Source organism: Athene cunicularia (assembly GCF_003259725.1).
Source record: "Athene cunicularia isolate RWA chromosome 5 unlocalized genomic scaffold, athCun1 chr5_part1, whole genome shotgun sequence".
NCBI lineage: Eukaryota > Metazoa > Chordata > Aves > Strigiformes > Strigidae > Athene > Athene cunicularia.
Genome location: NW_020799101.1, coordinates 22,571,549 through 22,593,957, shown reverse-complemented (window position 1 = coordinate 22,593,957; position 22,409 = coordinate 22,571,549). Strand labels below are relative to the sequence as shown.

Below are 22,409 nucleotides of genomic sequence, written 5' to 3'. Positions count from 1 at the left end.
TGTGTGTATATATATATATATATATATATATATATATATATATATATATATATGAATGACTGGACAAAAGGCAGCATCTCCTGAGTTCAGAGATGTGTGAGTGCTGAGTGGTTGTTCCTCACAGAAGGGATAAGGGCTGAGCCCTCCCTGCTTTTTTGCTTTTTTGCTTTTTCTTTTCCTTTTTTTTTTTTTTTCAGAAGCGATACTAATAATGTTTCTATTCCATACGCAGGTGCTATTTTCACATCACCATAATAAAATTTGGTTGAAATTGGACAAGAGGGACTTAAGGGGGAGGGAGAGTAGAACTGACAGATAGACACAAAACCAGTACAGTCTTCACAAATACCCTCTTTATATGAGGTATGAAGCTACAATTCTGCATCTGCTCCAGGATATTAGCTGTAGGTTGGATATTGCTTTTTGATAAATGCAAGGTAGCTCACCCTTCAGGGGCAAGGACCCCTGACATACGTTTACTATGTTGGTAAGGGTGAGCACATGGACACCAGGATAACAAGGTGTAGTCAATCAGTTGGTCTGTTTGGTTCCCCATGCTGTTGTCAGCTTTTGATAAAAGAGATGTGGAAACAGTGTAACAGATTTTACGCATTTACAATGTGATATTTAGAACTAGCAATGTCATGTTGAATATTCATAAATACTTACTAATAAAATTGGTTTTTTGAACTGGAGAACAAAATACATAAGGACTTAACAGTTTTACCTGTAATAACCACATCACTGGTAACTATATTTTTTATATGCTTAATAAGTATTTTAGAGCATTTTTTGTTCACAGAAGCTACAAGTAAAACTGAAGAGGATATCTCTACTTTATATTGAAAATAAATTAAACTGATTTAAAATATTTCCCTCCAAATCTTAGTCTTAGGAATTATCCAAAATTGAGAGATATTCTGACTTCAGGTAATTCTATCAGGATCTTTTTATAGACTTCATTACTTAAGAATTAAGTATGGAGCTTCATAAATACATCTTCATAAATAACCTTGCAACATAAGCACATAATTATTATCCCTATTTGAATGATGAAGTACCCAGAGTATAAAAGAACAGGAAAAACACTGACATCGTTAAACAGACAACTGAAGGAAGCTATTAGGGCATCCTTCAGAAAATGGAAGTCATGTCTAAATGAGGAAATCTTTGGAAACTTGAAGTAACACAGTACAAAGATAGTTCGAAGAGAAACTTGTAATATCATAAAAACTCAGTAGAGTCTTTAAACACAAAAGAGGGTAGGTCTGAACAACTTATATCAAACTGAAGTGTCAGTATGAACCTTGTTTGAAGCAAATTGAAAAATCAAATCGAATTCAATTCCCTGAGCCAGATAATACTTGTGTAAGAGTTCCAAAGACATTAAAATACTAATTGCTGCATTACCTGCTGTTATATGTAATTTACCATTTAAATCAGTCATGGTGACAGAGGAATGGAAGGTCACAAGTGTAACATAATTCTTTAAAAAATGTGCTTTAGGGAATACCTTGGGAACTAAATGCTGGCAGGTCTGTCTTCTTTGGAAGACTGTGAATAATAGGAAGGAATCAATCTGGTTTTCATAAAGGGAATGCTCAGCTCACATATATGCTAATTCTGTGAAGGAATCAGAAACATGTGAATGCATTGATTTTCGAACTCGCATTTTCAAGAAAATCAGCAAGGACCTTAGGAAAGGCTTGAGACAAATTAGCTGTTAGAGATAGGAAAGAAAGTTGGTTTATGGATTGATAGCAGGTTTAAGCAAGGAGAAAAAAAGGTGGTAATAAACTTAATTTTCAGAACAGGGAATTTATCAAAGGACCTTTACTTGGAACTATGATATCACTTTGGGTGTAGGCTGCTCTTTGTTTAGGCCGTTCCCAGTTTCTTTTAGTTTGGGTGTTGTAGTAAACTGCACATAAATATGCTGTGATCATGATGAGTGAGCTGCCACCAGTATATGCCATTTTTATATCTTGCTATTTCTCCTCAATAGCCTGCCACCAGTTATTATTGTAGCTGAAAAGACAAAAATCTTATTGTTCCCTTTCAGTGAGCCTAACTGCCCTTAGAGTGAGCAGGAATCACACAGATCCATTTCAGGGAGACTAAAATCTAGAGTTTACTGGTTTTGCTTCATAAAGGTTGATAATACAGCTCCTTTCCCACAACTTTTAGAAACTGACCTCATAAGATTTCAGTAAGACGTAATCTTAATTACCTTGCAAAAAAACATGTGGATTGTGAGTGGCTTATGATCTGCCATTTAACTGTAGCAAAAAGAGTGTGTTTGCTTTCTAACAAGTGCTTAAGTAAAACTCACCATCTGAACAGTCACATGGTAAAATACATTATAACAAAATGCTAGGTGCTTCTTTGTGAACTTCATTTGTTTTCCCTTCTTAGTAGCTTGTAGAAGCACAGAGTTTAAGGCCAAGAGGGCTCATGGGAACATCTAGTCTGACATTCTGGATGATAAAAAGCATAAAACTTCCCAATAGGTACGGTTAAGTAGAGATCCTTCTCCATTTTTATTTTTTGGGTGTAAGCATATCATATACTGTTGGTTTAAAAATAATATTTTAAAAATAATATTAAAAAGAATCCCACACAACTGTTAAAAATTTGTTCAAGTCTCAATCATCCTTATTTTTTTGTCTGTGTTTGTGATTACTGCTGTGCAGTACAAAGTAGGGAAGTGCATTTAGGCATTGAATTCATGCACTTTGAATTCCCACTCTGTAGTGAATTGCCACTCTCTGCATTGACTTCAACAAATTCAGGCCTCTAATTTTGATACTCTGAACTGCACTTAAGAAAAGTGCCATAACTATCCTGGAGTAAATGGTTGGGATAATCCTTTCACTCCCAAGGTGAAATCGGGGTGACTTGTAGCATTATTCCACTAGATTTTGTGGGGTCCTTACATGTCAGATGAAAGAGTCCCACATTCTCACAGTTAACATGATCAAATTGCTTCTTTTTATTTTGATAAATTGATCAAGTTATGATCCTGGTGTCTTTATTTAAACTTGTAATTGCTTTCTGAACTGTCTCCAGCATTTCTACCTCCTTCCTAAACTATAAACATTAGAATTGAACTACCCATATGCTTTCTTAAACATTTTTGGTCATAGAGCTCAAATCAGTTATCCATTGAGCATAACTCTTTAAGTCATTCCAACCTGCCCAACCTGTAAGAAAAATTTGTATTTTACTGTTCTTACAAACATTTTTTTTCTGCTTATCTATTTCAATGCACATTGTCTGCTTTACTCAATTTACCAAATGTTCCAGCTCTCTGTTTATCTGTGACTTGTCATCTTCATTATTTACAGTTCTCACAGAATTTGTTCTCTGTTTGAATTTTGTAATTCAGCACCTTCATTGGTCTCATCAGAAAGTCTGCTTTCCTTTTTTGTTGAATCTGGCAGTGTTTGTTGTTCATATAAGGACCATAAGCAATTTATTCCCCTTGCCTTCTTTCTCTCTTGGACTGTTGTAGTGCAAACAGCTCTTCAGATGAAAGATTTCTCTTATCACCTTAATAAAAACAAGATGGTGCCATTATTTAAGAAATATTTCTAAACTTGAGCATCAGTCATTTATTTATATTATCTATAATTTAAAACATTTCATATTTCTTTTAAAACAGAGCCTTTCACATAAAGATCTAATAATCAATGCAGGATGAAGTTTGCTGAAACTTTCAACTTTGGAGTACTTTTGTCATCTTGCAAAAGTAACTGTTCCCGTCACTGCAAAAACAGGAGATCATTATAATGACATTGTCACTGAAAGGCATTTTCTTGTGAGAGTTGATTGCATTTTTCCTTTTTCTCCCTAGATTTTCTCATTTCCAGGTTCACCTTCCTCTTGTAACTGTATTATTTTAGAAGTAGTCTATGACATCATTAACCCATGGAAAAATATTATCAAAAAGTACCTCAGAAGGGAATACTGTTAAGAGAAGAGGAATGATTGTACTTGGTCAGACCAAAGGTCCACCTAGTCCACTGTCCTGTTTCTGGTAGAGTCCATGATCAGCTGCTGAGAGAAAATCATAAGAGAAGTGAATATTATACGTTCACCTAATATTCTCCTAACCTTTAACAATAAGGGAATTAATGAGCTAGATGTTCTTCTTATCCCTATGCAGAATCAACTATTTTCATGTTGTTTCTGAAAGACACTTTGTCTTTTAAAGCTTTCAGAGATGAAGTCTTCACAAGTTTCCCTCAGCAGTCTTTTCCACTGCTTCACTCTCTTCCTGATGCTTTTCTTTGGATTCTTTCCAACTAATCCACAATTTTCCTGACATGTGCTGTTCCAAATTGCATCACTATCAGTGCTGACTAGGTACTACATGTAGAATTGGTGTTCCTAGACGTAAAATGATTCATGTGGGGAGGTCAGGAAGAGATGGAGTTTTTTTTCCTGAAAAAAACATTGAATTATTTCTAGCTGCTGAAGAATGAAATTAGCAAAAATTCCACCACTTAATTCAATAGATTTCATTGAGGTAGAGAAGTGAGTCTTCATCTAAATAAAAACCAATTATTTTATTAGGCTACAGCAGTGCAGTAACATTAAGAACATAGTTGTGCCAATTGACATGAAGAACCCATTTTGCTAAGTACTTTATATCTGAGATGGACCACAGACAGACAAGAAGGGTAAGAACAGGCCAAGCACATGTGATACTCCCTTAATATTTTTCCAGTTTCTCACCATTTTCAGCTGAAGGAATTTCCTGGGACTGTTCATGAATATATTTTTTTGCCCATTTTTTAATTCTCAGTGGATCTCTCTTTCAGTTGCACATCTAGTTTTGCCTTGAGATTATATCCACAATGTCTTTTGACGAATTTCACAGGTCCACTTCCTCTTGCATGAAGAAGCACTTCTCTTCTGGTTTGGTGGGTTTGTGTGTTTGGGTTTTTTTTTTTTTTAAACTTTCTGAAATTGTCTCCCTCTAGTTTCCTATAAATGTCATTTTGTTCTTGTTTTTGAAGAAGGACTAAACAGTCAATCCCATCTTCTGCCTTTCCTGATGTGTAGATCTCTATTATGTCTCAGTTCAGCCATTTCTCAGACAGAGTGAAGGGTTCTGGGCTACTGATTATCTTATGTGGAAACCATTCCATACATTTGATCATCCTTCTTGCTTTCTTTGTATTTCTTACATTTCTAAGTAAATATTCTACTCCAAGTGACAATACCAGTGCTCTACAAAGTATTCAAGGTACGGACAAACCCTAAATTTGATACAGTGTCAAAAATGCATTCCTTTACCAGTATTTTCTAATATTTGATTTGTTTGGCTTTGGGGTTTTTTTTGACTGTTCCCAAGCACTCCATATTTTCATGGAAGTAATGCCAAGATCTAACACAGCGCCAAAATCTACTCCTGAGTGAAAATGAAGAGCTCAGAAACTGTCATTTTTAATATATATATATATCTATGTAAGGTTTTCCCTCTGTGTATCATTTAGATCTATTGGCACCAAATTCCATTTACCATTTTATTTTCTAACCACCCAGTCCTATAAGAACCTTCTGAAATTCAGCTCTTAGCTTTACTACCTTAATAACTTCCTAGCATGAGTAAGCATTGTTATCTTCCTGTTCACCCCCTATTTCCAGGTCATTTATGAATATATACTAAACAGCCTAAGTTCTTACCCAGATCCCCGGGGAACCTCATTTACTCTTCTCCTTTGTTTCCTATTTTTAACCAGTAATTTATTTGAGGTGTATTTATACAAACTGTCACAATCTTGGAAATTAACTAGACCTTTTTTTTTTTTTTTTACCCTCCCCTAAGGAAGAACTAAATTGAAATGTCTCCCTTGGGAGGAGATAATTGCATAAACTTATTTTAATATGTAAAATCCTTACATAAACATTTATACATGCTGGAAAGTAACAGCGTAAACTATTTCTTAAGGAAGATCCAAGGAAAGATACAAATAAACATATTACCTTAAAAACTTCTGAATGTGTTCTAGAGACTTAAATCTATTTACTTGTATATTATCAACTTTATCACAGTATTGCAGTACCATGTTCACTGTCTTTGGCAGTTTATCTAAGATTCTAGACCTGAAGTATTGTACAGTCTGAAATACCAGCTGGTACACCATTGCTTTTGTTACTGTTAATAAAAATACCATGGATACTGAATAGGTTTCTATAGCAGCTTCTGTTAGTTTCTCTCATCCTTCACTGATGATTTTAGACAATCTGACAGGCAGGAAAGAAGTCTTTGAAAGGCTGCCACTGGATTTTTAGTACTATTCTGGATCCTCTGTAAGAGGTTATATTTTGAACATCCATTTGCATACCAGTTGCACTTCTCATACTTACCTGTGTTTAACCTTCATTGTCATCATCACAAGTCAACACCAGCTCATTCCTTACATTCCTCAAATAGGAAAAATCAACCAAATTGCATTCATTATTTCATTCATTGTCTGTATTACTGTCATTTGTGGACCAAACCCTTATAAGTGTGGTCATTGTACAAGGACAGGACATAGATTGTTCTTGCCTCTACAAGTAATGTAGGACTGCAAATAGATATAGACAAACATGGGTATCTGTAGGACAGTACAAAGCTCTGCATATAATATATATAATATATGCACAGTTTTGGAACAAGGTTGTGTTTTTTTCCCTAAGGTAGAGCTCTGCCACTATTGTAATTTATAAATGAAAGACTTTTAAGCTAATCAAATATGAAACCAAAATTACTGTTTCGGTGTGTTTTCAGTAGAAATCCAAGCAGTTTTGAAGTAACATCCTGTGTAATTTTATTCCTTAAAGACCTTTGGTGAATCTTAATGTGTTATGATGAATGTTTCTTTAATGTTAGTCATATGTACAAAAAAACTAGGTTTCAAAGATCGTTTTGAAGTATCTCTGGCTGTTTATAAGACCTCTGAGATTTTTAAAGCCTGTTTCCTTTCTGTCACATATGATCTCAGACTTTCTTTGTCTAATAAAACCAGATGTCACTTTCTTGCTCAAATGGAATAGCAGAAAATGTCTTAATTTACATTCAAAATATAAAGAAAATTATTAACTAAAGTGTTCTACAGTCACTGCTCAGCTAGTCAGATTCCAATCAAATTCCCTCTTTATTCCAAATAAACATACAAAGATTTATTTAAAGGGACATGGTTCAAGTGGTCTGTTGTGCAAACAGGACCTATTGAAAGATTTTCACAGTCTGGGAGAATGGCCTCTGTGCTGCAACAGCTTTTTAATCCATTTGCCTGACTCATTCAGAAATCAAGAAAATGATCAAAAAGAAAAAAAAAAGCTGAAAAAATGCTGTAATCATATGCATATAGGAAAAAAAAAGAAAGGCTAGGTAGAAAAAGAAGACATAATTTTGTTGGAAAGGGTGAAGATTCTCCTCTTATGTATCTATGGTACAAATTTTCTTCCTGACCACCAGAAAAAATGTAATGTTGCTCAGAATTGTGATTTTGCAACCAGTATAGATATATGTGTTCAGAATTATATCAGGAGAAAACCTTTTCTTCTGGGCTACATGAATTTCAAAATTGCCATCAGGACTGCCACAGCCTCGGTTGAATGCATGCAGATAACTTCTGAAGAAGTCCTTGAATAATTTTATTTTATGTTTTTTAAACTGAATTTACTTACCAAGAAATAGAATTATATTTCAAATAGCTATGTTAAAATTTCATTTTTTAAACCTCTGTTCACTCTCTTGTGACAGAGGCTTCCCCTTTGCCCAACTTGCATCAATCCTTTTGGAGGAAAGGAGAAGAATTTCACCACTTGGAGAGGTTCTGCATGAAAATTATATTTCATATAGTCTTAGTTTATATTACCATTTGTGGAAACTCTCTAATTAAATGAGTAAAGAGAAGACTGCATTTTTAAACATGAAGTATTTTAAACTATTTTGGTGGGCATTTCCTTTCTGACTAATGGGTCTGAGTTGAAAGCAGCTTACTTTATTAGTTCCTGGGGGACAAGTGTGTGTACTAACTCTTTAGAATGTCCTGGAGCATAAAAACTTAGTAATTATTGTACTGGGTCATAAAGAAAGCTCCATCTCACCCAAGATCCTGTCCTGAACATTGACCAAAAGCAGATACCCAGGCACAGGGTATGAATAGTCTTATACACAGGTATCAAATTAGGAGAGCCAAAGTTTGGCTGGAGCTGAAACTAGCAAGGGATGTGAAGGGTAACAAAAGGGACTTCTGAAAGTGTATGATCAGCAAAAGGAAAACCAAGGAAACTGAGGGCCTAGGGAGGCAAGGGACCTAGTGACAAAGGATATAAAAAAGGCCTCAGTGCCTTCTGTGCACTGGTTGGGTTTTTTTCATCTGCTCCCAGGCCTCCTAGGTTGCTTTGCCTTGTAGCAAAGCCTGAGGAAATGGAGTCTTACCTGCAGTAGAAGATAGACTAAAGAAACACTGGAGTGTATTGGACTTACAGAAATCTATGGGACCAGATGGGATGCACCTAAGGGTGGTGAGGAAGCTGGTTGATGTCACTGTGAGGCCACTCTATCACTTTTGAAAGGTCATGGTGACCAAGGGAGGTTGATGTCTGACAGAGGCAAACATCACGCACATCTTCCATTAAGGCAAAGAGGAGGATCTGTGGAAACGCAGGCTGGTGACTACTAGTTATTTATTTTTGTAGGCAAGTCATTCTGTATCTTTGAACGTACTTTTGCAGGTGCTATATACATACATGACCAGTGGCAAAATATTTTTCTTTATTCTGTTCTATATTTCTTTCTTAATTATTCCTAACATTCAGTTTGCCTTTTTGACCTCTGCTGAGCAGCTGGCAGCAATTATAGGCACTTAGTGGTCCTCTGATTAGAAACAATAGTGGCCAGCAATTACAACCTGTTCTTACTCTCTTTCTCTGTAGGAAGTGCACCTCTTCAGACTGCTGTTTTCTGAAATTTCACAGTCCTGTTGGAACTTTCTTTGCAGTCATTTATAGACTCTTAGATTGATTTTTCAGAAACACAGCTCTTCTCTATCATATGCAGAGTACATTCTCCTCTAGTGCAGATGGAGCCAGGTACTGGGCTGTTTGGAAGGGTGGCTGGCAAAGGGACCACATACTGCCAGGTAGATCTGCCCAGAATTAGTTAACCAGAATAAATCATTATGATCTTTCAAGAACATTTAGGTGTGAGCTGAGACTGATAAGAACTTTAGAATCAATCATACTGAAAGTATGCCAGTGTTTTTAGGAAAGTATTATTTTTATTAGTAGTTGTCAGAAAAAAATCTAGCCATGAAATACTCTTTCACCCATGGGACTTTCTCCTAGATACTAGGGCTAAGGGACAAAACCAGAAGAGAAATCTGGACTGTTTCTACAGAAAAACAGAAGATTGCAATGCTAAAGACATTAAGCAGGGAAATCTAGCAATCCACTGAAAGGTATAGAAGAAAGAAAAAAAAAAAAAGAAGTAAGAGGCAGAAGAGATCAGAGCAGAGACAATGTCTTTATGGTCTATCTTACTACCTGTGTCTGAAAGACAGCATGAAAATAATTTTCATATTGTGCCATAGAGGTAGTTCAACTCTTTCCTGAATGATACATAATTATACAGTTAACATGTTAGGTTATACTGATAGGTTTCATTTCAGTTACCTTTACTGGCTCTCCAATCTGTATTTATCTCTATCTCCTTATCTGTGAGACAAAATAGCTCAAACTTTCTGTGTTGTGTAACAACACTTCCTTTAAAGATTGACATTTAAATCATTGGGTTTTGTCAAATGGGGATATACTAGAGGTAATTGCTGTACACTTTGGTACCTTTGTTTTTATTTCAAAACAAGTTGAAAATGTTTCTGTAGAATTGCTCTATAATGCTTTCTTTGGATTCAGACAGATCACACTCACTTTCTTGAGATCAAAAGACAACTACATTATTTCAGCATGTGTCAGCAGCTCATTATCTATGTTGAGGTTTAAACTGTAATGAATTTACTGTAGGTGTTATCATTGCTTCTGGGTCAGTAGCATTGGATTTTGCAAAATTCTGGGTATCATTGTTTCCTATTAACTTAGGTAAGGTATTAGGGCACTGTCTGTATTGCAGAATCTTGAACAGAATAGAAGTTGTTTGCCATAAAATGGACCATTCACTACAAAAAGGACTTTGAATGACTCGAGCGTGTCCAGAGAAGGGCAACGGAGCTGGTGCAGGGTCTGGAGCACAGGTCGTACGGGGAGCGGCTGAGGGAACTGGGGGTGTTTAGTCTGGAGAAGAGGAGGCTGAGGGGAGACCTCATCACACTCTACAGCTCCCTGAAAGGAGGGTGCAGAGAGCTGGGGATGCATCTCTTTAACAAGCGATAGGACAAGAGGGAATGGCCTCAAGTTGCGCCAGGGAAGGTTTAGACTGGATATTAGGAAGCATTTCTTTGCAGAATGGGTTACTGGGCGTTGGAGTGGTCTGCCCAGGGAGGTGGTGAAGTCCCCATCTCTGGAGGTGTTTAAGAGTCGGGTCGACTTAGCGCTGAGGAATATGGCATAGTTGGGAACTGTCAGTGCTAGATTAACAGTTGGACTAGATGATCTTCAAGGTCTTTCCAACCTAGCTGATTCTGTGAGTAAAACAAGGTACTTTTTCTATTCTCTAAAATTTTGACTGCTGTTTGGAAGACACCTAAGTGTGGCTAACAAGCTGCTATAGTATTAGCAGCTTCACAACTAAATATGCTAGTTTTTTCCAGGCTCTTTAGTATGTTTCCTGTGAACATGAGAATGTTCAAGGGCCAAGCCCAGCAGAATACAAAAGCATGTTTGAAATTTTTGAGGAACTGAGATTGTACTGCATACAACCCATCCCTGTTTTGGCAGATCAGCATTTGGCAATAGTCTATCTACATGTGAAATTATTCCATCACAGCTGGTGATGAAGGTAGATTTTTTTTAAACCACTTCTTGAAATGTTCCAATTTTCCAAATATTATCACCTTTTTTAGACTTTTTTGAGATTCTGTAAACCCTTGTTATGAAAAATATTAAACATTTATTGATTTTGCAAATACATAAAAAGCCTTCTTAACTGATACCAACAGAAAATATACTTTTTGCAAAATACACTGTAAACAATTGCTTAGTAGTTACAGTATTTTGTAATATTTAAGCTTTTTCTTTCCTTTTACAGTTATATCAATAAGCTCTCTCAATTCAGGAGAAGGCTGTTGTGTGCTTCTGAAGTGTAATGGGTTGGAAATTTGATGTCAAAAAACCCACAATGTAATGAAAACTGGCTGCAGTAGCAATTCAAGATTCAGTGGGCTGTAACACTTACAGAATCAGTCTTTCAAACAACTGTCAAAATACTTTTATAAAATAGAGGTTTGTAGCTCTGGTGTAAAATACTTTTTTGTAATGAAGTTGATCATATGTAGTCATGTCCACAGACAAGGAAAAGATACAAATTTATGACAGTTTCTACTGTCATATCACCAGTGTCTTTTGTGACAATGTGTGATTTTTCTCATTTAAGCGAACCTCTTCTTAGCATTTACAAAAGAACTATTCGCAGTCCCTCTGCTTTTCCGTTGAGCAAGCTATGTGTGTAGTTAAAGCACACTGAAGTAAGGCTTGCTTCTATTAGGAATGGCTTTCTGGGTTGTGCTTGTACAGTTCCCAGTACTGGCTGGGTTTCAGTGCCATGACACAAGAATTTTAGATGTTACAAATTTACAAGAAACGCTACTGATACAATGACTGGTAAGCAATTAAAAAAATTGTGTTCAGTGTTCAAAAAATAATATTTTGATCTTCAGTTGTCTCTCTGATCCCATACTGTCACTCTTGCCTGTTTTTCATCTGGTCACTTCAGTGGGTTGTTTTATGTGTGTACAGTAAAGCAGTACATATTTTGTAAATAACTTCAAGAACAGGACAGTTTTTTCTATGACTCGGCATTGTGGTTATGAACAAATCATTTCACTTTAATATTTCACTTTAACTGAGAGGATAACACATACTAATTTCTAGGACCGAGTGTATGTCAAGATGAAGGTTTTTGTATGTCAACAGCAGGATTACAGAAGTAATACCATGCTTTTAAAAGCAAAATATGTAGGTAAATATAATAACATGCATAAGATATGAAAAGAAATTTTTAAAGTACATTTTTTTGTAAAATGCAGTATTTTGGAAACATTTTATGTTGCAGCATGTGCCTAAAATTATTTAAATTATTACCTGAAAGACAATTGATAACATATTTTAATGGATTTGGTAAGTATAATGGTGTTTGGTAGAAAAGTAATTAATTATTTTAAGAAAGCTCAAATCTGGTTTTGACTTCAGAAATAGTTAAATACTTGGTCAAGGAACAATCTTCCAGCTGTGAGAAATGTGGCCAATGAATAGGCTGATGTCTGTGTTTGATATTTGCATGTGATGTCTCATCTTGGATTTGACATCTACTCTCTCTATTTGATGAGAAACAAGCAGTTATACATTGGGTTTACAGGTACCCTGTGTACCACGAAGTGTATTAACAATTTTCTTTGAGGAATGTGAGCAATATCTAAAATGAAAAGAAAATGTCAAGGTAGTTCCCAGTTTTGTTCAGAACTCATTTTGTGGGTATGTTTGTAGGGCTCGGAAACATATTTCCCAAAACCAAAGAAGTTACTTATTTTTAGAGGTGGGGCTTTTTTAGTTCAATATTTCACTTAGTAATTTGGCGTCTGTTCAACTTTGCCTTGAATAAGGAGAAAATGTTTAAAACAGCTGACCTATAATAGTCTTAATATTTATACATCGAGGCAAACATCAATGGAGAAAATAATTTGTATCCTTCAAATGTTAAACACAAAGGCTTTACAAAGACCTTACCACGATGCAGGGCAGTTGTGTATGCCATTTAGAAAAAACAGTTTTAATTTGTTGTAAGTTGAAGTGTGACTTGTCACCATTTAAATCCCAATATTTTCCTTTAGATTCTTTAAACTATATTGGCCTTTTGCTGTTTTTTTCTGAAAGAATACTTTGTATTTAAAAGACAAATTTGGAAAAGAGAGGGCAAGTGATTTAGTGATATATCCAGTTCAGGATTTTACTGAATCACGTATTTAAAATGCAACTTTAAAATTAGGAGTTATCTCTTGCCATTTCTTGGGCTATACAACTGTATCCTTGTAAGGGTATTATTTTAAATAAATCTTCCACAGAAATTTACAAATGCATATTTAAGTGTTACCTTCACTGTGATCATCTTATTCTGACACCCTAGAAATACTTCTTGCTATTTGAATTTTGTATAGCCACCTTTCTTTAGCATTGAAATGCATGCTAAGCAAAACATTAAGCCACTACCTATTTTCGTATATGTTTTTTCTTTAGATTTTAGTGGTACTGATTATGTTTCTACCTTTTCAGCCAGTGTCTTTCAGCAGTTCTCTGTATTAGTGATGTTCCTCACAGGATCCTTCCTTACCATTTTTCTTCAGTTCTCAGTATCTCAACTGTTCAGGGTTAAATACCTCTGCCTTGTAGGTATTTAAATAGCGTACTTTCTTCAGCACTAACAGTTCTGAAATCTATTAAATGTCTCTAGCTGGTTTGCTGGTAATTAGCTGTTTTACTGGTAAATGGAAGGCAACATTTAGCAGAACCAGTGTCTTCTGTACCTGTAAAGTCTTCATTTTTTACTCAAATTCAGCAAGAAGCAGTGGGTGATCACAAATTAAGCAAGAGTAAGCTCCAGCATTATGGATTGTGGTGTTTTCTGTTTGTGATATGTTAGCAAGTAACCACTCTGAATTCTTGCCTGTCAGTCTGACAGTGTCCATATGCACTTCAGGACGTAGGAAGAGGATATGTTAGCACCAAGAACTTACTTTCAATACAGCATTGTCCAAAAGCTGACCTGCACGCTTTCATTTTGAAACGCTCTAGTAATTCTTTAATTTCTTAGGGCTAGGCAAGTTTTGATATATGCTTTGTGTTATTCTTTTGGACTGCTGGTTAATTGTGGGAAAGTCACTATGTAGTCTTCTAGCAAATTCAGAGGTGATTTCTAATTTTAGAGTTAGCTTGCTGTGCTTGTCTTTCCCTCGCTCCTACCACGTTGGTAATACTAGCATTAGACACTAGGTGGTAACCGTCTTCTGGTAAGCTCAGCATGCATTTCGTTATGTGAAATGCCTTTTTATAGCTATTTCTGCACCACTGAAAGACTACGGTGTATTTATTTCAGAGTATTTTTTTAAAAAGCAATATTTTAAAGTTTGTTTAGTTTGTGTTGGGTTTAGTTGAATATAGAAAACTATAAGTTGTTTACCTGGTCATTATCTTAGCTGTCATAGTTATTCTCCTATATAAAAGCTGAAAGGTCATTGTTATAACTTTCTCAGAAAGATTATATTAGTAGGTAAAATTTCTTATTTTGTATCACATATGGTCAATTTCTTTTTCCTGTCTTTGTGGAGAATAGTTCATTTAAATACTTGTAGATATTGTTGCCATGATTCAAATTATAAATCATGTAATTTTAATCCGAAATTCTTTGGATGGTCCTCATTTATTATGCTTTGTAGAGAAACATTTAAATAATGTTTTAAAATGAAGAGACTAAGTATGTAAAATATATATTTACTTCCCTAATATATCTTACTGAAGCAATATCACAGATACTGCTGAGGATGTTTTTAAAGTCATGCATAGATAGTTAGACATATATTTATATATTAATATAAAAAATGTGAAACTGTTCATATTTGAGGAGAATGTTAGTTTCACTTGGATTTTTCACTGACTATTTGCCTTCAACTCCTGCTAAAAGATAATGCCCTCTCAGTGCTGGAATGGTCAACTAGATGCTTTTTGCTTCCCTATTTAGGGCTTTGCACTGGCTGCAGGGATTGCTGTGGACAGGCCGCAATTGAGCAAGAAGGGTTTCCTTCTCTGCCGTTTACTGGAGCATGAGGTCAGGTCCCATGTTACAGACGATTTCTGTGAGCCTGGACATAGCAGTGGTCTGTGAGAAGGGATGGTGCGACCATTGACATCCAAGTAGTAGATTCAAAGTCCAAGAGATAGTAAAGGGGAAGAACCATCAAGCCTTGAACTCATCCAAGAGAAGAGACTTGTTTTCCAAATTTGTATGTGAGGTGGAGTTCTTTGGTAGGCTGTTGAAATCATCATGTGTAAAGAAATATTGTAAGACTCGGATAAAATCTAGTGTATATAATAATTGGTACTTTAAACTAAGCACTACGTACTTTATACAGATTTCTTCCCAAAGCAGATTTAGGAAATCTAATACAGCATGAATGTTGAAATAATCTAATAGACATGGGAATAAATAGCTTAAGTGATCAGTTTAATATTATAGATAGGCAAATGTTTCCATTTGCTTTACAATATGTATTTGGGGAGGGGGTGTAATTGCGTGGCAAAATGAAGGAGCTTGAAAAGCAGGGGTTCTTTTTTGTTTGAGGGATTCAGACATGCAAAGTTTAAAAGTATTTTAAAAATCATTCTGTGTTGTTATATTATGTAGAGCAATCATACAAGTTACCTGTAAGAGTTTATGGAAGCAGTGTGTCTGCTCCCCTATCTGATCAAGAACTTTGTCAAATGGAATACTACGGAAAAGGGAGGCAATACATAAAGCATACAGAGATACAGAGCTCAGAGAGAAACAAGAATGACAAGAATGGCAAAATAACAAGAAACCAACCTGGTCAGTCACACTAACTGATGGGCTATCAAGAAACTGCAGGCATCGCTTCAAAGAGACGTCCACCTGGACTTTGCAACTGATAAAGATGCAGACCTGGGGGCTTCGATATGAGGTCGGGGGATTGGTGGAATTATGCATACTGATGAGGCAATATGCAGGGGAAGGGAATCACGGGGAACAAAGGAAGAATAAATAGAAACAGGTGAAAAGGGGTTGTTTACATATGAAATGGGGCTGGTCAGTATGTTTGACTAGCCGTGTGCCTGATCGCTGCAAGTCTGTACTACCTTCTTACTAAATCGTCATAACGTATCTATTATGCATAGTCACAGTTGACGTTATATTAGATTTTGCTGAAACACAACATTTACATATAATATGAAGGTCATATTTATATATGGTATGAATCAATGAAAAGAAAGCATAGATGAAATTAGAGGAGGGGAAGGAAGACAGCAAATAAAAGGCTCACTTCACTGGAATCAATGTCAAAGCTGTGCAAAACTTCTGCTGTTAAGATGGAGGAAAACCAGAAAGGGGGGAAAAAAGGAAAACTTCCACAAGTAATCATTACAGTGTGTCTGTTTAGAAATGTTTAACACCCATCACCTGCACATTTCATAGGATTAATTAAGAATGACCTGGGATAAGAGTTCTTAAACACTGAACCGTACAATGCTTACAGAGATCTCTGTGCCCAGTTTCTTGCATATTTAAGTACAGAGGAGTGGCTGTGCAGGATCATGCCAAAGCTCCATCTCTCTCAGTCTCCTGCCTGCAGCTGTGACCAGTAAAGTATGCCCCATGAAGAGCATATGAATAAGACAAACATGCAGTGACACTGTCCTGGAATACTCTCCCATTAATAGTTTGTGGTTCATGCACTTTCTGAATGTGAGAATCTGTATTTTATATGCCCAGATGTGTTTTTATTCCATTAATCTGTCCAGTCACTTTAGAATCTAGTATTTTTTACCATTTCTTCTGGTACTGTTCTGTCAGAAAAGACTGAAAGGAATGTGTTTCATTTTCCCCTGACCAGTTTACCAATATGTATGTCACTGTTGATTTAATTTCATATTAATCTACTGGGCTGTACATGAAGAAGACCTAAGAAGTGAACACCCAAAGTGTCCAGCCACTTCTGCCGGCATCTAGCAAATAAACAAGGTTTGACTATGCCAGTTAAATCTACCATCAAAGTCCTCATGGAGTTGTGACCATCTCTTACTCTGCAGCTAAGTGTTTAGCTTCTTCATTTAGCACTCTGTTCTGGTTTTTTTCTTCTGCTTGGAGAACTCAGGTGATAAGACATGGCTGTTTAGCCTGATCTGGGCTTAGTATAGCATACCAGAGAATGACAGGGAGAAGTAGTCATGGTCAGTGTTGTTCAGAGACAGAATGCTCCCTCTCACCAATCTCTCACAAGTGACAGATAAGGACACCTTTCTGCTGCTGCCCTGTCTTGATGAACAGTCTCATTCTTGGGAAACAAACAAACCCCCCAAAAGCCCACAACAGACCCCAAACTCTTGACAGGCTTGCAGCTAAATGTAGTTGTAAAAATCTTTTTAAAAGGCCAGTGCTTTTTATAAATGTGTTTAGTGTAAGGTATTAGATAATATATTACATATGCCTTCAGGCTATTGTAAGAACATCAGCACTGAGTCAGGATTCATCAGCAGTGAGAAATAAAGCTTCCAAGTTATTCACCCAGTAAGACGGAGAGCAATAGAAATGTTTTATCCTTAGATTTCCATGTACTCTGTCACAACTATGTCTGTAAGTTCTCACTCTAATAGTATTTTGGCTACACAATGCACACTCTTAGTGCTAGTTATCAGATGAATAGGTGTGATAGAAATGGATGTATACCTCTCCTACATTTTCCCCTGGATTTTTTTTTTTTTATTCTAACACAAGGCAGTAATAGAAATGAAATAGTCAAACGCAAGTAGGCAGAGACAGTGGCAGTTACATGTACACACAGATTGCCTGTAGCTCTCAAATGGAAAATCCCTTGATGTTTCTTTTGTCCTGGTTGCTAGGTACTTCTGATATTCACTAATTTTAAATGTTTGAAAATGTACACATAAGCACATATAAGAAATGAAATGCCTATCAAAGATTTCAGTTTAACCTCCTTATATGCTGAAGACTGACTTTTAAAAGTTATAGGCCAGATTCTATTCTTGTGCATATGTGCAGTGGAAAGAGAACAATAATTATAAACAGTTTTATTTAAATTTTGATGTAACTCCTTGGTACTAGTCTTTCTCTAACGTATTTAACATTCAAATAAAAAAATCAGCTATGCTGGAATTCTGACTTAAATGCACAAGTGGAATTGAGGGACTCCTGGCTTCTGAGGTGTAATTATGGCTTTGCTTAACATTAAAATAGAGGGCTGTTAAATGGATAGTCAAGAACTATACTCTGTATGAAGAGTTAGTAGTGTTTCATATATAAGAGCAAATCTTTTTTCCTATTTTTCTAATTTCAATTTATTAGTGAAATATTTTTGTGAAATTGTTTTTTACTTCTATTATTATTACTTTTACCTTGTGTCGTGGTTTAACCCCAGCCATAAGCTAAGCAACCACATAAGTCACTCCCACACACACCCCCAGTGGGTTGGGGTGGGGGCGTAAAAAATTTTAACATTTTTACTGGGGATGGAAGTTTTAAGAATTTTAACAGATATTTTTATTTCTTGTATGCAAGTTCCAGAAGCTTGATAAATCTTAAGGTGATTTTTGTCTGTGTAAATCAAATATGATTATTATGATCACATACTTCACATTATGAAACAGAAAACAGAATTAGTAAATTATTTAAATTTATTTCTTTTCTATTGAACTGTTCTTAAACAGCAGCTATGGGAAAAGTTTATCATTTGTTCTAGATTACTCTTCAGACTATTTATTGACTATAAATTATGTAAGTGTATTCCAGGCATACTGGAAAACTAAAGACTAGCTCATCCAGCAATTACAGGATGTAAATGTAAGTTTAACAGACATTATAGACTAATTTTCCAAAGCATTTCCTCCTTTTTTGGAGGAGTCAGCCTGCTAGAGATTCATTGTGTTAATAACTTGACTGTTGATATTGCCTGTTTTTCTGAGACCTCCTGCAGATGGGTAAGATACATAATTATATTCTCTCCTGAAGTGCAGCTTTAATTGGGCTGAAGCTAAAAAATAACAACGTACATGCCATCCCCACAGCAGAGGTTTAGGGAGGAAGAATGTTGTATTTATTAAAAAGTATATGGAGAATTCTATTGAAGTAGTATGCAATTGTTTTAATTCAGTTTTGGCTGGTATACTTGAATTTCTTGCTTGGAATTAGACATATTTCTGTGGAGCCTGAAAATGATTGAAAGAATGCTTATATTCTTAATACTTTTTTTACTTCAGTGGGCAAATATGTTTGCTGGTTATGTTCTGGAGTTTTAAAAGGCCCATCATCACCACTGAATGCTGAGTTCCTAGGAGAGACAATGCAGAAGGCTGTATTTTAGATTGAGGGAGCACACCAAGCAAACCAAGCCACATAATGAAACAGGAATAGAAATAAGGTAAAGATGAAAATGTTGGGAAAAGGGAAGATAAGAATAAGAATACTGAAGCAGAGATGGAGCTGTGTAGGACTTTTTAATGTTAACTGGTATTTACAAAAGGATATTAACTGCCAAACTTTTATTTCTATAGGAGGTTTATGGAGACTCATCTAAGAACAATTCCAAGTGATGCTTTTTCCAATCTCCCCAACATCTCTAGGATGTAAGTTCTGTTTCTGATATTATTCTTTTAGCTCTTTTACTCAAAAACCACTTTCCTTCTCCAAAATTCTGTCTTTGTGTGTAAAATCTTCCAAAAATTAAAATATTCTTGTACCTTTGCTACCTTACCAGTTACATTTTAGAACTACAGATAATCATCCCATTGTTTCTATATAACCTGAAATAGCTATAAGAAGGCATACTAGGCATTTTTGGATAAAAGCATAACTTTATCGAAGTAGATGTGATAAATAAGGCTATAAAACTTTTCTGGTTTTTTGCAGTTCACAAAATAGGAGAAATGGTTTCATTCATAACAAATGAACACATCCTATTGCTGGTCTTGGCTAAAAATTTGCTGCCAGCTCCCAGCATGATTTGTCAGCCCATTTCACTGGAGACCCTGTGACATTTCTAGGCTAGGGATGGACTCGCACCAAAGCATTAGTATTTGTGTAATGTGAGAGGGACTTCCATTGTGTAAACAGATGCATGGGTACAATCTGTAAATGCACAACCAGCAGCCTCTACCTATTTGCCTCACATCAACATTTGTCCCATTGAAAGTGGCTACCCTTGCACTGCACTGCCCATTGATGTCAGCAGTCTTGAGAGAAAGTTGTCCTAGCTTTCCTCCTTCTTCTTGGTGGCTGGCTCACTGTGTTGGGTTTGTGTGTGGCAAGGGGAGCTACAGAGGTGGCTCCTGTGAGAAGCTTCTAGAAACTTCCATGCTTCAAGTCAGACCCACTTCGGAGCCAATTAGTGAGGGTGGTCAAACCTCTGTGATAACATGTTTGAGAAGGGGAACCTGAGAGGAAGAGTAGTTGTGAGGGAAATACCTGTCAAACACTGAGGTCAGTTGAAGAAAAGGAGGAGGAGGGGAGAGGTGTGCTGGAGCAGAGACTCCCCTGCAGCCTGTGGTGTAAGGGCAGGCTGTGCTTCTGTAGCCCATGGAGGTCAGTGGTGGAGCAGATGCCTACCTGCAGCTGGAGCAGATGGCTGTACCTGAAGAAGGCCAGAACTCTGAGGGAAGCTTGCGCTGGAGCAGTTTGGCACTGGGAGGACTGCAGCCCATGGGAAGGACCCGCTCTGGAGCAGTTTGTGAAGAGCTGCAGCCCATGGGAAGGACTCACATTGAAGAAAGTCCGTGGAGGACTGTCTCCTGTGAGAGGAACCCCACACTGGAGCAGGGTAAGAGTGTGAGGAGTCCTCCCCTGAGAAGGAAGGAACAGCAGAGGCAACAGGTGATGAACTGACCACAGCTCCCGTGCCCTGCCCCCCTGTGCTGCTGGAGGGGAGGAGGTAGAGAAATCAGGAGCAAAAATCAAAACGGAGGCTAGGAAGAAGGGAGGCGTGGGGAGAAGGTGTTTTTAAGGTGTGGTTGTATTTCTCACTATCCTACTCTGATTGGTAAATTAGTGGTGGTGGTGGTGTTCAAATTAAATTGATGTTCTTTCTTCCACAGTGGAGTCTGTCTTTTGCTTGTGAGTATAATGGGTGAAACATCCCTGCCTGTATTTGTCTTAATCCCCAGCCTTTTGTTGTATTTTCTCCTCCACATCCCTGAAGCAGGAGTGCAAGACTGCGTGATGCTCATTTTCCCTCTGGGCTTAAACCATGACACCAATAATCTATCATCCTGTGCATGGCTATTTGATGCAGGGAACTTCTCTTCCATCTCCCAATTCATTCCCTAGAATGAGGGAGTGTCCTGGTTCAGCTAGGATAGGGTTAAGTTTCTCCCCAGCAAAGAGGGGGAAGGGATCTCCAGGCGGGTTATTCCTATCATGCTGATGTCAGGTCCGGCATGGCAGCACAGGAAGCTTTCCTTTGTGGCTTTGGTCCAGGGAAGCACGCACGGCGGGCTGTCTGTGTTCACTGCAGTATTTCTCTGTATATCTTTTGTCTTCTTTACTGTTATTACTGTTTATTGTTGTTATTATTGCTATTGTTGTTGTTCAGATTGTTTATTACACTGTTGTATTAAATCTTTTCTTATTTCAACCCCAGGGTTTGTGCCTAACTTCCAACCCTGACCGGCTAAGGGTGGGGGAGGGACAACGGCAATGTGGTCTCCGATTCTGGCAGGGCCTAAACCAACACAAGGAGTCATGTAATTTAGAAGGACCTCAGGAGGCCTCTAATCCGTCCCCTGCTCAGAGTTGGGCCAAATATAAGGTTCAACCAGACCGCTCAGGGCTTTATCCAGCCTGGTGTTCAGCTTTGTTTGTGTCCACTGTTAACTAAATAAACCACCTCATTCAGCAAGAGGCCCACATTTTTCTTGTTCAGCCTTTTCTTACTAATGTAGCAATGGGAGATCTTATTTCAACTCCAGCTAAGCTTTGGCTGAATGGCCGAGATGGACTACTGTTTAAGAATTTATGAAACAGGATTTTGAGAGGACATGGAGGTCTGCCTAATTATATAATTTCATTCAGGTATATTGAAGTAATGACTTTCTAAAATTCTTATAAGTAATTCTTCTTGAATATCTGCATGCAGCCTCATTTACCATCTCAGTTTAATCAGATAGATGGTGTATTGTTGGGTGGTGGTGGGATGTCACTCATATGATATATAGCATCATATATAAACCTGATAAAATTTATCAAATATTATTACATTTTTATTAAAATTTTATTAAATTTAGAAGGATGTCAACTATTCTTTGGCTTTTTGACACATAGTCCATTCCTTAGATGCTTTTCAGATTTTAAAATTATCACATTGTAATATTTATGAATTTGTAAAACCACAGGTATTCATCTGAAGGAATTCAGTGAACCCTTCTCTAAAGATGCCTAGCCTCCACAAACTTACAGTGGCTAGAAGGCTGTTACACCAAATCTTCCTAACTGCCATGTCAGC

The 22,409-nt window shown here is 36.8% G+C and overlaps 1 protein-coding gene across 3 annotated transcripts in view; it reads left to right on the top strand.

The window, feature by feature from the left end:
• TSHR (thyroid stimulating hormone receptor) overlaps positions 1-22,409 on the top strand; it is a 67,791-nt gene that overhangs the window by 4,634 nt on the left and 40,748 nt on the right. For 2 of the 3 annotated variants that reach the window (XM_026849638.1, XM_026849637.1), the window contains exon 2: positions 19,468-19,539. The exons of the other annotated variant lie outside the window; for it this stretch is intronic. In XM_026849638.1, coding sequence (XP_026705439.1) covers positions 19,468-19,539 — 72 coding nt within the window. The remainder of the gene's footprint in view (positions 1-19,467; positions 19,540-22,409) is intronic. 3 annotated transcript variants of the gene reach the window in all.